Genomic DNA, 14,787 nt, shown 5'->3' with positions numbered 1-14,787 from the left:
TAGTGTGCCAATATTTATAATAATAATAATAATAATAATAATAATAATTATTATTATTATTATTAATATTATTATTATTATTATTATTATTATTATTATTATTATTATTATTATTATTATTATTATTATTATTATTGTTATTATCATTATTACATCGCTGCAGTTTATTTTTACTCTAGGCAGCTGTAGTTGATAATATATTAATAATTAATAATTTGAATTTATGAAATAGATTCTCCGTATTGTTAATGTTTGAGTGATAATTTTTTTTTAAAAAAAGTGCAAATTTCGGAACAAAGGATTTTGTTTGATGCAGTAAGTTTTTATTATTTTTTTCAGAACTGATAAGTTATTAATGTTAATTATTTTTCCATTATATTATATATTTATAATAGGGTGTTAACACAATCATTAATGATTAGTCGAATGGAATAATACAATTTATTATTTTCTGGGGATACTAGATATAAATATATATATATGTGGGTTTTATTTAAGAGTTATAAAAATAGATAGAGAGATGACCTGGCCCCGTATTAGTGGATTTAGATTGAAATAATAATGTCTTAATGATTTCATATAAGTAATACCTGTACTAAATCTTTGATAACCTAGTTTGATTAGTAAATATATATATATATATATATATATATATATATATATATATATATATATATATATATATATATATATATATATATATATATATATTTTAGAATATGGAAAAAATAATTTTAATAACATTAAATTATTAGTTAAATAGTATTTATTGTCGTACGAATTGATCGCCCTCTTTCGTTCTGATAACTTAATCATAAAAAAATAATTAAATTAAAAATCAATGAATTACCTTTGGTCAGCCTAACAACAAAATTGAGTAATATATATAAGCTGTCTCAGAATAATAATTAAACAAAGCAACAATTAAGCTGCAATATTAATTGCTTAACTTGCCATCAGCCTAATCAGAACATTGATAAATAGAGTTTAAAAATTAATTTTTTTAAAAGGGCTTACTCCTTTAATTTACGCTTGACTCGAGACTTTTTTTCTTTCTGTCCACATCCGCAAATTGATCCTTTCTAATTATTATCTGAAACTAATTAAAAAATACAAACATTGTCTATACATTATGAATAAATATAAATGAAAAAAGAAAGTCCAAATATAAATATTAATTAAAATAACATTTTTATATATATATATATATATATATATATATATATATATATATATATATATATATATATATATATATATTTCGAATTGATAAGAGCATAAAGGAAATTCATGCCAAGGACTATTTGACTTTATTTTAAATGTTATTATTATTATTATTATTGTTGTTGTTGTTGTTGTTGTTGTTGTTGTTGTTGTTGTTGTTGTTGTTGTTGTTAACTACCTGACTCTGTTTACAGAAAATTTCTAAAAATAATGATCGCTTATTTATTTATAAATTATATATTTAATATTAAAAATTTATCCCACCGTCTGGAATTAATAATTATAATTCGTTGGTCAATATTTATTGTTTACAATTTATGATACACTAGTCACAAAAATTAAGGGATATAAAAAAAATTCCAAATTTTTTGGTGATTTTCAGCGAGCTGTAACTCCGAGGAAAATGATCGCACAGAAAAAAAAAAAAAAAAAAGCAAATTGTAGCTCCAAGTGTCTAGTTTTTAGATATGATCATGAAAATTTTTGTCATCGTCAGGTCTGGAGAAATCTTAAGAAAACTACTGAAAAAAATTTTTCGAAATTTTTTTCGTCTTAAAAAAGGTCTACGGGCTTCAAAAAATTTTTCGATTGTTTCGTTTAAAAGCTCTTTTAGTAAATTTAATACCCTTTAATTTGACGTAATCAAAAGCCTGTACGATAATTTGCCGCGGAGTTATCGTCAATCAAAGCAAAAAAGTTTTTTTGACTTTGGAAATCAATAACTCTGGAAATAATGACCGTATAGGAAATTGAAGGAGGGTTTTGAAAACTACACAATAATCTCTATAAGAAAACGTAAACCGCTTTTGAAGAAAAAATTTTTTTGAATTGAAAACTCGGACTGACAAAAGACAAAAATTCGCATAATTAAGGATATTTGGATAACTTGGTATAACTTTGGATAAAATGGATTAACGAAGGATATCGTTGGTAATTTTTAACTTCAAAGTGTCCCTAAAATCCCTAAGAAATTCAAAGCGCTGCGATTTTTTGTTCATAGTGCCCAGAAGCTTCAAATTCTGTGTTTTCGCAAAAATCACCATTATGAGCAATTTTGTGATTTTTATTCATTTTTCCATTGAAAAAAATTTTTTTTTTCAAAATTCTTTATTTTTTCGATCAAAGAGATTGATTTTTCAAGAAATTTGAAAAAAAAAAAATTTCAATTTTTTTCGAAAATTTTTTTCGAAATTTTCTCAATTTTTTTCGACTGTTGTTTTACCGCCGGCATTAGCGTTACCCAAAGCGTACCACGTGGAGGTTGCTCGGTCGGATTTACGCTTCTCACACACACACACACACGCGTGTAAAATGCCGGCGGTAAAACAGTCGAAAAAAATTGAGAAAATTTCGAAAAAAATTTTCGAAAAAAATTGAAATTTTTTTTTTTTTCAAATTTCTTGAAAAATCAATCTCTTTGATCGAAAAAATAAAGAATTTTGAAAAAAAAAATTTTTTTCAATGGAAAAATGAATAAAAATCACAAAATTGCTCATAATGATGATTTTTGCGAAAACACAGAATTTGAAGCTTCTGGGCACTATGAACAAAAAATCGCAGCGCTTTGAATTTCTTAGGGATTTTAGGGGACACTTTGAAGTTAAAAATTACCAACGATATCCTTCGTTCATCCATTTTATCCAAAGTTATACCAAGTTATCCAAATATCCTTAATTATGCGAATTTTTGTCTTTTTTTCAGTCCGAGTTTTCAATTCAAAAAAAAATTTTTTCTTCAAAAGCGGTTTACGTTTTCTTATAGAGAATATTGTGTAGTTTTCAAAACCCTCCTTCGATTTCCTATACGGTCATTATTTCCAGAGTTATTGATTTCCAAAGTCAAAAAAACTTTTGCTTTGATTGACGATAACTCCGCGGCAAATTATCGTACAGGCTTTTTGATTACGTCAAATTAAAGGGTATTAAATTTACTAAAAGTGCTTTTAAACGAAACAATCGAAAAAATTTTTGAAGCCCGTAGACCTTTTTTAAGACGAAAAAAATTTCGAAAAATTTTTTCAGTAGTTTTCTTAGGATTTCTCCAGACCTGACGATGACAAAAAATTTTCATGATCATATCTAAAAAACTAGACACTTGGAGCTACAATTTGCTTTTTTTTTTTTTTTTCTGTGCGATCATTTTCCTCGGAGTTACAGCTCGCTGAAAATCACCAAAAAATTTGGAATTTTTTTTATATCCCTTAATTTTTGTGACTAGTGTATAAAAAATATTTATTGAATGGCTTTTCTTAATTATCAAAATTTACAATTAAGAAAAAAAAAACATTAATTTTTATTTTTTCTAAATTAAATAGAAAACAGGATAGAAAAAATTTTAGACAATGAAATTAATGATATAAGAGTTTTATCGATCTTTGAACCCACAATTCTTGATTTAAATTAGTAATGCGTGACGTATGTTATTAATTAGATTTTTTTTTTTTTTTCATAGAGGTGAGATGAATTATCGATATTGTCTCCCGTATTAAGGTATTAAGAACGTGTTTTTTTTTTTTTTTTTTTTTTTTTTTTTTTTTAAATTAAAACGGAAAAAATATTCATAGAGAAAATTAAAAAATTAAACTTTTATTCTTAGTTAAAAATCTTTCAATATATTGTAGAGAATTTTATTTGATTCGACATCAGGATCGAGTTCGAACCCATGCTAAGTTTTTTTTTATAATGATCAATGCTGTGATTTAACGAGAATTTAATAAAATTATTTGATAAGTCATCAATAGATAAAATTGGCGACAAATCACAAAAGCTATCAGCTAATAAGCAATTATTTGTTTTATGTAATTATTGAGCAATTGATAGTCTTATGTGTCTTATCGTACGATGACATTTTATTTCTTATAACATTAATGAATTATTAATAATAATAATAATAAGATTAATATTATTATTGTTTTTATTAAAAACTAATTATAATGTTGAATATTTATCACAGTCAGAAATAACAATTATTCAAGGTCAAATTTAACAAAAAGTTTAATTGAATTTAACAAACAAAATCAATACCTAAAAACCCGGAAATTGAGCTCAATTATAGATATATAGATATATATGTTTATTTTTTTTATGGCTTGATAGACTACATTTGATTAGTTTTTGTTTGTTCTTTTAGGTAGCAGCTTCTAACGAGGATGATTGTTTTTTTTTATTGGTAAGTAGTCTTTTGATGAATTAATTTTTAATAGCTTTTCTTAAAATCTTTATTTATATGAGTTAAAATGAGGGTAATATGATTTTTAAATCACGCATCGGTGAATTGAAAATCTTTAAAAAATCAAATATAAATCATCTGAGAAATGTTATTAATTTATGAATCATAAATATTTATTTACGTAGTTGATATTTTAATTTACAACGGGTTGAGATGAGAGGATTAAATAAAATTTATCGAATGATAAAAATAAGCTATTAAATATATATTTTAAGTAGATAGTGGCTAAAAATATAAAAGTTTCAAAATAAAAAGCCCGTGATAGTAATTTTGTTTCATAATATTTTAATGAGGCAACTGGTACGGGAGTTTTCATTATTATTATTATTATTATTATTATGATAAATTTTTTTAGTAAGGAAATTATTCTCCGATCTAAATTGTTACGATACGCGGTTACGTCAATTTATTATTTACCTCTAATAATGCTTCATTTTTTCATTTTTTTTTTTTTTTTTAAGGAATTATTTTTGTGTCTTGTGATATTTTACTGGTTAGTTTATTTATTTTTTATTTGACAGTGAAAATTAACTTATAAGCAGTTTGTTTATTTGTTTTTTTTTTTTTTTTTTTTCATCGTGTAATTTTACTGCAAAAAGTAATTTTCTACAACTTTTGAATATTTTAAAATTATTTAACTATAGTTAATTGACTTAATAATTATTTTTTATTTATTACTGAAAACATACATATAAATTAAAAAAAAAAAATAAATAAATAAACAAGCAATAAAAGGGGCGTAAAATAAAAATAAGCATGTGTTGTAAATATACTGAGCTTCCTCTAAATTATTAATATATATTTTTCGTTTTATGTTGCAATTTCATATAATTATTCATCAAGTGGTTTTAAAATAACCTCAGATGTTAAATGTTGATGTTTTTTTAGTCTGTAATTTGGGAAAAAATATCGCGCGTGTACTCTGAGTCAATCTTGTGCCAGCGTTATATTATTATATTGATGGTTTATATTATAAGACTTTTTTACAGTAAATAGATATATAACTTAAAAAAATTTTATAACAATCAAAAGTAGTCGCGTCGCAGGAAAATGACGACAAATTACTTGAGGAATTTCCACTACAGCTAACAAATTATTCCCATGAGTCAAATATTTTGTTTGATATTCTATTTTCAGCTATTAAAAATTATTTTTAGACTCTCTCAGAGATAACGAGCTTATAAGATTAATCTTGAGATTACGTATACGACTATTAATGTCGCCGCGGGTTTAATAATATAGTCATTCATACTATAAAAATGATTACAAACAAAGTAAATTTAATTATAATCTTTATTGTAGATCGTTGATAAATTCATGAATGGATGGAGGATCGACGGAGAATCCTGATATCACTCCGATGGAGAATTTGGGATGTCTGGAAAATAATAATACGTATTTTATTTTCACAACAATAATATGGAGCTTTATACTTTTGCTGTCTTTTTTATTAAACGCTACACTACTGCTGGCGTTTATAAAACGCCCTGGACTACGGACAATATCCAACAGGTGTGTATTTTATTTTTCTATAATTTTTCAAATTTTTAGTTTTTTTAACAAGTAGGAACAAAAGTTGGAGAAGATAAAATTATGTTGTAAAAGTAAAAAAAAAAATCTTATATCTCTCAAATTATTCTAAACTAAACTATTAACTTAAATAAAATGAGTAAAGTCATAACCGAGAAAAAAAAAAAATTTTTCTTAAAAATTATTATTCTTGGCTTGATTTATTTTTTTAACGTTCACCGTCATGTGACGATCTTTCGTTAATGTATTATAAATACAAATGATTATTTTTATGACAAGTTACTACGGTCAATACTCATACACATTCACTTGCAATTATATATGTATATATTATACCGAAGAAATATTCTCTCAGATTGTTTAAATTCCCGCCAGTAAAATATATATATATATATATATATATATATATATATATATATATATATATATATATATATATATATATATATATATATATATATTTCCTTGTATGATTCTGTCAATGCGTCATCGTTTTTCCTCTAAATAAAAATTTAATTCATTAATTACCAGCTAATTATTATTATTATTTATTTATTTATTTTTTTATCAGATTACGTTCACGTGATATCTGATATCGGCCCTGAACACCGGAAGTCACAATGAACTTTCCTCTGAATGTATATCCATATATTATCGTCTTATTCTTGATCATCATGTGTAATTGTATTTACTAATTCTATTAAGACGTTTATTTATTTCTCCAACGTGATAATGCTTATTTTCTTGGGTTTTTTTATTCCACAAAAAAAAAAAAAAAAAAATGCTAAATGATTTTTCTTTTTTTCCCCTTTTAAAATTTTTATAAAAAAATTTTTCTCAACAAAACTTTTGTCCTAAAAACAAAAAAAGTAGTTATACAGTCTTTAAAATAATATTAACGGTAAATTAAAGAAATAAAAAATAAAATCTTTTAGATTTGTGATGAACCTAAGTGCTTCGAATCTGCTGACGATAATTATTTTGCACCCGCTGCTGATAACCGACCACCAGTCAGCTCCATCTGCAGTTCACTGTACTTTAGCAGAGGGTGCCACGGCGTTAGTAACTACATCTTCGATCTTCTCAGTGCTTCTAATTGCGATCGACCAATATCTGGCAGTAATCGACCCTCTCCGTTACCGAACAAGGATCAATAACCTAAAATGTAACCTTCTTATTATCGTAGTTTGGATCCTGTCAATAATTATCAGCGTTCTGGCTATATTCAATACTAATAACAACATCAACAGCCATTCCGGGAGCCAGCAAAGCCTTTGGCAGAATTGTCGGTCCGTTGTTGTTTTACGAGTCACCGATGATGACCCCAGCTTACCAACAATCGATCACTCTTCCCTGTCTTCGGACTTCCTGACTATCTACAACCTCGCCTACACAATAATTTACATAATAATAATCTACTTGGCTCCTTTCATCGCAATAATCTGGATCTACCTCTGTATTTACATTGCTGCGCACAATAATTCCGAAAGAACGCGACGTACTGGTTCTCGGCCGGTACTTACAGTGACTAACTATGTTACTGACGACGACGACGACGACGACGACGACGACGACGACGACGACGACGACGACGATGACGAAGACGAAGACGATGAAGACTACCTTCCTCTACGTCATGATTCAGATTTACGGATTAAAAATATATCAAGTTTGTCGTCAATTGATGAAAGCATTGAAATAACTAGTCAATTACAAAGACACTTGTCGCCTTCTCCTATAATAGAAGAAGATATTAGTAATAATAATAATAATAATAATAATAATAATAATAATAATAATAATAATAATAATAATAATAATAATGTTATTTTTACCGTTGGATCTCATAATAATGATATTACACAGTTTGATACCAAAGAAATTAACGAGATAATTGATAATGGCCATATTGGTAATTTTGATCCTGAGGATTTGATCAATAAAGATTTTAATGAAGTTAAAAATGATCTAGAAGATACCCGGCCATATATTGACCATAGAGAGTTATATAATAATAATAATAACTTGCAACTAAATGGTCTTGAGAATGATAAAAGTGGTGACTATGGTAAATTACCATATATTGGGCATATCGAGGAAAATGGCATTGATCAACCTTATAGTGATTTATCAAAAAATGCCACTGGAAAATTGGGATATATCGAGAGCAATAAATTTAACGAGCAAGAACAAAAATATGCCACCGAAAGTGATTCAAATTTGGGTGGCGGCGGGCAGATACCACAAAATAGCCGACCGATAATACCTCCCAATAAAATTTATCCCCGGCAAAATACGCGTAAAACTAACTATATCAATAGTTTAAGGCACCGAATCAGCAATGGCTCGCTATTTAAATACCGAGAAGAGACTCGAGCTGCACGAATCAGCGCGTTGGTAATTGTTATGGGCTTCGTCTGTTGGACGCCATTTTTTACAATTATTGTGATAAATAACATGGCGGTAAATTTAGTATACCACCAAATTGACGTGGTCGGGGTCGGATGTTTTTTACTGGGAACAATTGTATCGCCAATGCTGTTTGGTTATCGATCCAGAAGGGTCAAAAGAGAACTCAGAAAGCTCTTTTGCTTCAGAAGGGAACTTGCGTACAAAAATAACAAGAGCTTGATGGCTAAAAAGGTCATAAAAAGGCGAAACAGCTCGTCGACCTGGGGCGTTGATAATCTTGGAGACAAAGGAGGAAAAGTAACCGGCGGATTCTGGAATATGTACAGGGGGAAAGTCAAAGAGCCGACTGCCAAGGTCCAGTTTGTCCATGTTCCTGAGACAGCTCTTACAGTAGATACCTGTCGCAGCAGTTTCTCCAGTGGTGCTAGCACCCAGATCTCCAGCACTTCCACTGATGATAGCTAATGATAGTTCTCTGGTAGATAACGAGTTTATCGTAAATAATAAAATTTATAGATATTAACAAGTGGAAAAAAATTTTTTTTTTTTTTTTTTTTTTTTTTTTACTTTTGTACTTGTTTTACTTGTTTTACTTGCTTTACTTGCTTTACTTGCTTTACTTGGAAATTAGTAATTTAAATTATACACAGTTAAATTGTTTTAAAATTTTTTTTAAGATAAATAATTGCATTTCATGACACACAACAATTAGTCTCATATATTTTATAAAATTTAATTATATATCTATATGTATATATTACAATTATTTATATATTTTGTAAATACATTATATCTAATTTAAATTTAATTACAACAATAATATTAATAAATATAATAATAATAATAATAATAATAATAATTTATGAATTGGCAATTGTGATAAATATATGTAAAATTACTACTAATTATAATAAAAAATAACGATATATTTAAAATGATTCATATATAATTTTAGAGACATATGTCAAGATGATATTGATATATATATATATATATATATATTACATTATTACGTGTGTCTAAATTTTATTGTCTATAACCTAGAATTATCAGAAAAATTATAATTATTAAACCTAGAAGAAACCCGGGAAGGCAATTCCAAAGTAACTTTCCCAGAATCATCAATAAACATTTTGTTGTCATGAGCATAAGCGGCGGGATTGTGAGCCAATCCAGCCAATCCGTTTGTTTTGTTAATTATCTTGATATTGCTGGCAATGTTAGCACTAGCAGTGGCGCCACTCTCGATTGGCTTATCACTAATATTGTTAGACGTTCCGCCATCCATTAGGAACATGGTAAGGAAAAACATTATCGAGCTAATCCCGTAAAATCCTGCGTAGTAAATATAGAGACTCTCCCGGAAGCCAATTACTTGGCGTGTCGGTTCCACCAAGATCGGTAAGTTACCTCCGATGTTGTTCATAACAAACAGAAAAACTCCGACGGTTGTTGATCGCATGTTAAGGGGAACTATTTCCACCATAACTGCAAAAACTATTCCGAACCACATTTCAGCTGGAATAAAATAAAATTAAAATATTTATAAATTATATAATAAATAAAATAAAATCAATGATAAATTATTACCAAAAAAGTATGAAATCCCCAAAGTTATCATTGCACCAAGTGGATTGAAATAGACAGAACCAAAAGCAAATGGCGTTGCTATGATCTGACTGATTGCGAGAACTGCCACCCGCGATCTTATTCCCATTTTAGCTACAAACTTGTCGCTCACCACTCCACCAACGACCACTCCGATACTGCCAATAACGATTGTCACTGCAAACAGCCACCAACCTAAATCGTAATCTGGAAAATATTCACGGTAGTAGAGATCGCAGTTGTAGGCAAAACACATACCACCTGCACGGAAAATAATTATTGTTATTATTTTTATAATTTTTTAATAATAAATTACGTACCGCAATGCCTGATACTAGCTGCAAGACAAAGAAGGATAATCCTAGGTTGTAAAATAACTTTCCAAATTGTTAATTTGGTGGTTTTATTAGTGGTATTGTCATTGGAATTGTTTGCGGTAGATTCTTCCCCAATAGATTTTCTTTCGGGTTCTGACAGAGTGAATGCAGTAAGTCCTGTTATTATTAACCCAATTATTCCTGCTCCGTAATAACATACTCTCCATCCCTGATGAAATTTAATTAATTTAAATTTAACTTTAAATAAATATATATATATATATATATATATATATATATATATATATATATATATATATATATATATATATATATATATTTATATAACGAAAAATCAACTTACTAGGTCCCAAGCGTTGAGCTTAGGAATATACCTACCGACCGGGAAGGCAATACCATACCCCCCATAAATTCCCCAGTTGAATATCGACATAACTAATCCACGTTGATCTTCATCAAACCAGTCTGACAAAAGTCCCGTGGCCAATGGATTACACCCTGATTCCCTGTAATAAAATTAATTTAATTACAATATACCAAAAATACTTAATATATCATAGAAAAATACTAACCCAGCAGCTAAAACCATACGCAGAATCACCAACTGCCAATATTCCTTGACAGATCCGATGAGAATAATGGCAATACTGAACACTAACGTACAAATTGCCAACAATCTCACTCTGTTAAATTTATCAGCAGCGATGCCTAATGCAACTCCAACTACAGTAAAAATTGCGATAAAACTTGGACCAGCTAATATTTGATAATCTAGACCCAATCCATTGTAATTCCATTCGCAATATTTAGTACCATTAAGCTCCAATGACAAGCAACTAAAATAAAAATATATTTATATTCCAATGTGATAGTTTTTAAGGAAAAAAAGTATAGTTTTGATTTAAAAATTAAAAAATTATTACTAATCGGAATTATTGGCAGCTTCACACTGAACTGGTAAATCAATTACTGAAAATTCAGTTGAATTTAATTGGCACGATATATCACCGTAGTGCAAATCAATTGCCGTTGCTTTGCTAGTTGATCCTTAAAAAAAAAAAACATTTTATTAAAAGGACATTTTAAAAAAAAAAAAAAAAAAAACTTTTTCTTTTTAATTTTTAAAAATATTTACCAATTAAATAATGCCCCAATTCACCAACAATATACCCAATAGAAACAACTGCAAGTGCATATGGCTTGTAGAAAAATCTCAATTTATTTATCAATGTATTATACATTTTTTTTTTTTTTTTTTTTTTTTTTATCTTTTGATTAGACAATAATAAAAAAAAATTATAAAATTATCTAACTTTTTTTTTTTCTTCAATTGTCTGGATCTGTAATATAAAAAAACTCGATAATTAATCGATAATTACTAATTGTCATTATTATTATTATTATTATTATTATTATTATTATTATCGATTAAAAACAATAAAAACTTTGAAAAAAAAAATTTTTGCATTAACATCAATAATAATAGCTTTTTAAATTCGAAGGCTATTTTTTTTTTTTTTTTTTTTTTTTTTTTTTTTTTTTTTTAGACACACCTCCAAGTAATTTATGACAGGTGAATAAGTCTATCGATTATGTAAATAATTTTAATTTATAATAATGTTATTGTTAATTTTATTATTATTCCTTTCACTCAGCAAACTGATTGGAGTAGAGATAAAAATAAGAATTTTGGGATCAAGAAAGATTAATTTTTCAATTGAACAAATATGTAAGTAAAAAAATTAACAACTTGATTAAAGTGTCATCAATTAAAAAAATAAATAAATGCCGATCTATTCCGTATTCGTGACTGATTTACTTTAAAATGCAATAAAAATAAAATATAAAAATGAAAAAATAATCCGAGTTCCATCTCAATGATTCTGGCTCAGGGACGCGTCGTGACAACTTTGATTCTTCAACTCTGCACACATTTTACAGATCTGCATATGTATTATCGTATAAGACATTTATGGAAGATATATAAATATATAAAAAGCTTTTGTATATTATGTGAAACATTAATGCAAATTCCATCCACTGGTAGACATCTATACATTAATTGCTATTGTTATTCCAATATGTCATTTTATATTTATATTATATTAATTATATAATTAATTATTAGTCATTAAAATTCAGGCTGGCGTATATGGTGATAATTAATTTATTATTTATTGTAATTACAAAAGATACTAACTTTTTTGTTACTTTTTTGATTGGTAATAGGGACAAAGACGCATAAGGAATTTTTATATATTACGATAACATATAGTACATACGTAATTATCTAATGAGGCTATAAAATTTTTTTGTCCTAATCGATTGTAACTTTGGCTGACAAAAATTTTTATTTGTCAATATGGAAATAATAATTTATAATATGTAAACTAAATCAAATTAATTATTAAATGTAACAAAAAATTCAAGATAACTATGTACAACAAAAAAACTGCTAAATAAGTCATAGTAATTAAGAAAAATATCATTGAATAATTGTTATTGAGTTTTCCTGTAAATTACGATAAAACCGTTAGCCCGTTAGATCAAATTATCATCGTCATAAATGTGATGTATTAATAGAATTTATGAATTTTTTATTGTCGATTATAAGCTGATTAATTTTAACTTACAATTTTAATAATTGATAAAAATAATTGTAAACATGACTAGAAAGATTGTTATTCCAGGGCCATAATCTTAAATATACATCTTGATTAACTAAAGCTACAAGTTAATAAAGAAGTTAACCGGCCTTGACACCTCCGTAAATTTTTTTTTTTTTTTTTTTTTTCCCATCATTTATATCAAATCTATCTGTATACTCGGTATACTCAGTACGCGGTTTATTTATAATTTTTATTAATAATCATAATCATCAGAATGATGATAGATCATAAAATCTTATGTCTAATAATTGTGGAATTTTTTAATACAATATTAATTGAATTATCTAGAAATAATTAATTTATTCCACGATTTAATTTATTGTAATTATAATAATTATTAATTATATGCCTGATGGATTTATTTATTGATTTTTTTATACGTAGAAATATCAGTAACACATAATTATGGAAATTTATAATATATATAAATAATAGTTAATATATGAAAAAAATCATACAATGACAATATGAGAAAAAATAATAAATAAATTTCCGTATGATACTCTATAGTGAATTGCGCGACTGTAATTCTATTTAATCTATAAATAAATATGCATACCTATACAGCACCATAGAATGCTATTCACCTTTCGATAGTTAAGCAACCTACCTACACGTAATAGCAAACTATATATATATATATATATATATATATATATATATATATATATATATATATATATATATATATATATATATATATATATATATATATATATATATATATATATATCCAGGACCGAAAAAAAAAATTTTCACAGATATATATGTTAATTTAATATATTTATTTCTACTCACATTTTTTCGTAATTATCAACATTAACTCATTTTATCCCCGTTTGATTTAACTAATTAACTAATTAACTACCGAACTATTTGAAATTTCGGTCTTAATTAATAATAATAATAATAATAATAATAATAAAGCACTGCAGGCTTCTGCTCTAGAGGGGCAGTTATAAAATAAAGTAAATTATTGGTCTTACAACCTTTATATATAAGAAAGTTTCAAGGCTCAATGACAACCTTCTGTGAAAAGAGAAGGGGCCCATGCACATATAATACTAAACATATTAAACAATGTTAAGTCTAGTATATTTGATACGTAAGAAATTTCAGAAGTGGGAAAAAGTTGCACACTGTTAATTCCACTGTTAACTCTGATTTACTCATTTACTCTTGATCGAACTTTCAAGGTCAAAATCTCATTACTGATCTCAATCACCCCCGGGCGGTTGTTTACTTCCTTCCTCATTATTTTTTAAAAAAAATTAACGATAATTACAATCATTTGTTTTTTATTAAATCCCAATAAAATATATAAATAGTTTATAGAAAAATTGCTTCAGGGGGAATATTTTACTTGTTATTCGTTATTCTCATAAAAGCTTAACTATTAATAATAACAATAACTTTTTTAAATTAAAAATTGATAAAAAATACTTTTTAACAATTACCGCGCGATGAGTTTTAGATTTTACATACAATAATTATTATTATAACAAGCTATTATCCAATCATAATTATTACCGTTGTTTGAAGAGCAAATAAAGTTTTATCTGTGCACAACAGACTAATAACGATTAAAATAATAGTATAGTATAAAAATCTAAATAACTAAATAAATAAATAAAAAAAATAGTTATATAACATTATATATTGTAAATAACAGTAACTATACTTGTTTAGTATAAATTAGTATTTATACGTCCTGATAATTATATTATATTTTCTTAGTACAATGTCATGGCAGCTGCGTCTTTGATCAATCAATGGAA

The 14,787-nt window shown here is 26.7% G+C and overlaps 2 protein-coding genes across 3 annotated transcripts; one reads left to right on the top strand and one right to left on the bottom strand.

The window, feature by feature from the left end:
* LOC141533625 (uncharacterized) lies at positions 1-9,284 on the top strand. 2 transcript variants are annotated; one of them, XM_074252615.1, is made up of 4 exons: positions 1-315; positions 4,354-4,392; positions 5,755-5,964; positions 6,918-9,284. In XM_074252615.1, exons 3-4 carry the CDS (start codon positions 5,774-5,776, stop codon positions 8,857-8,859), a joined length of 2,133 nt encoding a protein of 710 aa, XP_074108716.1. In that variant the 5' UTR covers positions 1-315; positions 4,354-4,392; positions 5,755-5,773; the 3' UTR covers positions 8,860-9,284. The 2 variants fall into 2 exon arrangements, with proteins under 2 accessions (XP_074108716.1, XP_074108717.1); XM_074252616.1 differs by having other exon boundaries at positions 4,335-4,392.
* On the bottom strand, positions 8,932-13,963 carry LOC141533626 (hexuronate transporter). The gene is made up of 8 exons (XM_074252617.1): positions 13,808-13,963; positions 11,476-11,680; positions 11,264-11,387; positions 10,913-11,176; positions 10,684-10,846; positions 10,323-10,548; positions 9,985-10,263; positions 8,932-9,912 (listed from the first exon to the last, which is right to left on the bottom strand). Exons 2-8 carry the CDS (start codon positions 11,579-11,581, stop codon positions 9,428-9,430), a joined length of 1,647 nt encoding a protein of 548 aa, XP_074108718.1. The 5' UTR covers positions 11,582-11,680; positions 13,808-13,963; the 3' UTR covers positions 8,932-9,427.
* Positions 13,964-14,787: the final 824 nt, after the last annotated feature.

The sequence above is a fragment of the Cotesia typhae genome, unplaced genomic scaffold, assembly GCF_013202065.1.
Source record: "Cotesia typhae breed Kobodo isofemale line unplaced genomic scaffold, CoteBio_Ctyphae scaffold_121, whole genome shotgun sequence".
NCBI lineage: Eukaryota > Metazoa > Arthropoda > Insecta > Hymenoptera > Braconidae > Cotesia > Cotesia typhae.
This window is presented reverse-complemented; position numbering and strand designations above follow the sequence as displayed.

What these genes read in the sequence shown, in the direction of transcription:
- LOC141533625 (XM_074252615.1), top strand. Translation starts at nt 5,774, where the DNA reads ATGGATGGAGGATCGACGGAGAATCCTGATATCACTCCGATGGAGAAT. An exon ending in CTACGGACAATATCCAACAG is followed by an intron (nt 5,965 to 6,917) that starts GTGTGTATTTTA and finishes AAAATCTTTTAG; the next exon opens with ATTTGTGATGAACCTAAGTG.
- LOC141533626 (XM_074252617.1), bottom strand. Translation starts at nt 11,581, where the DNA reads ATGTATAATACATTGATAAATAAATTGAGATTTTTCTACAAGCCATAT. An exon ending in ATTGGGGCATTATTTAATTG is followed by an intron (nt 11,388 to 11,475) that starts GTAAATATTTTT and finishes TTTTTTTTTAAG; the next exon opens with GATCAACTAGCAAAGCAACG. An exon ending in AGCTAGTATCAGGCATTGCG is followed by an intron (nt 10,264 to 10,322) that starts GTACGTAATTTA and finishes TTTTCCGTGCAG; the next exon opens with GTGGTATGTGTTTTGCCTAC.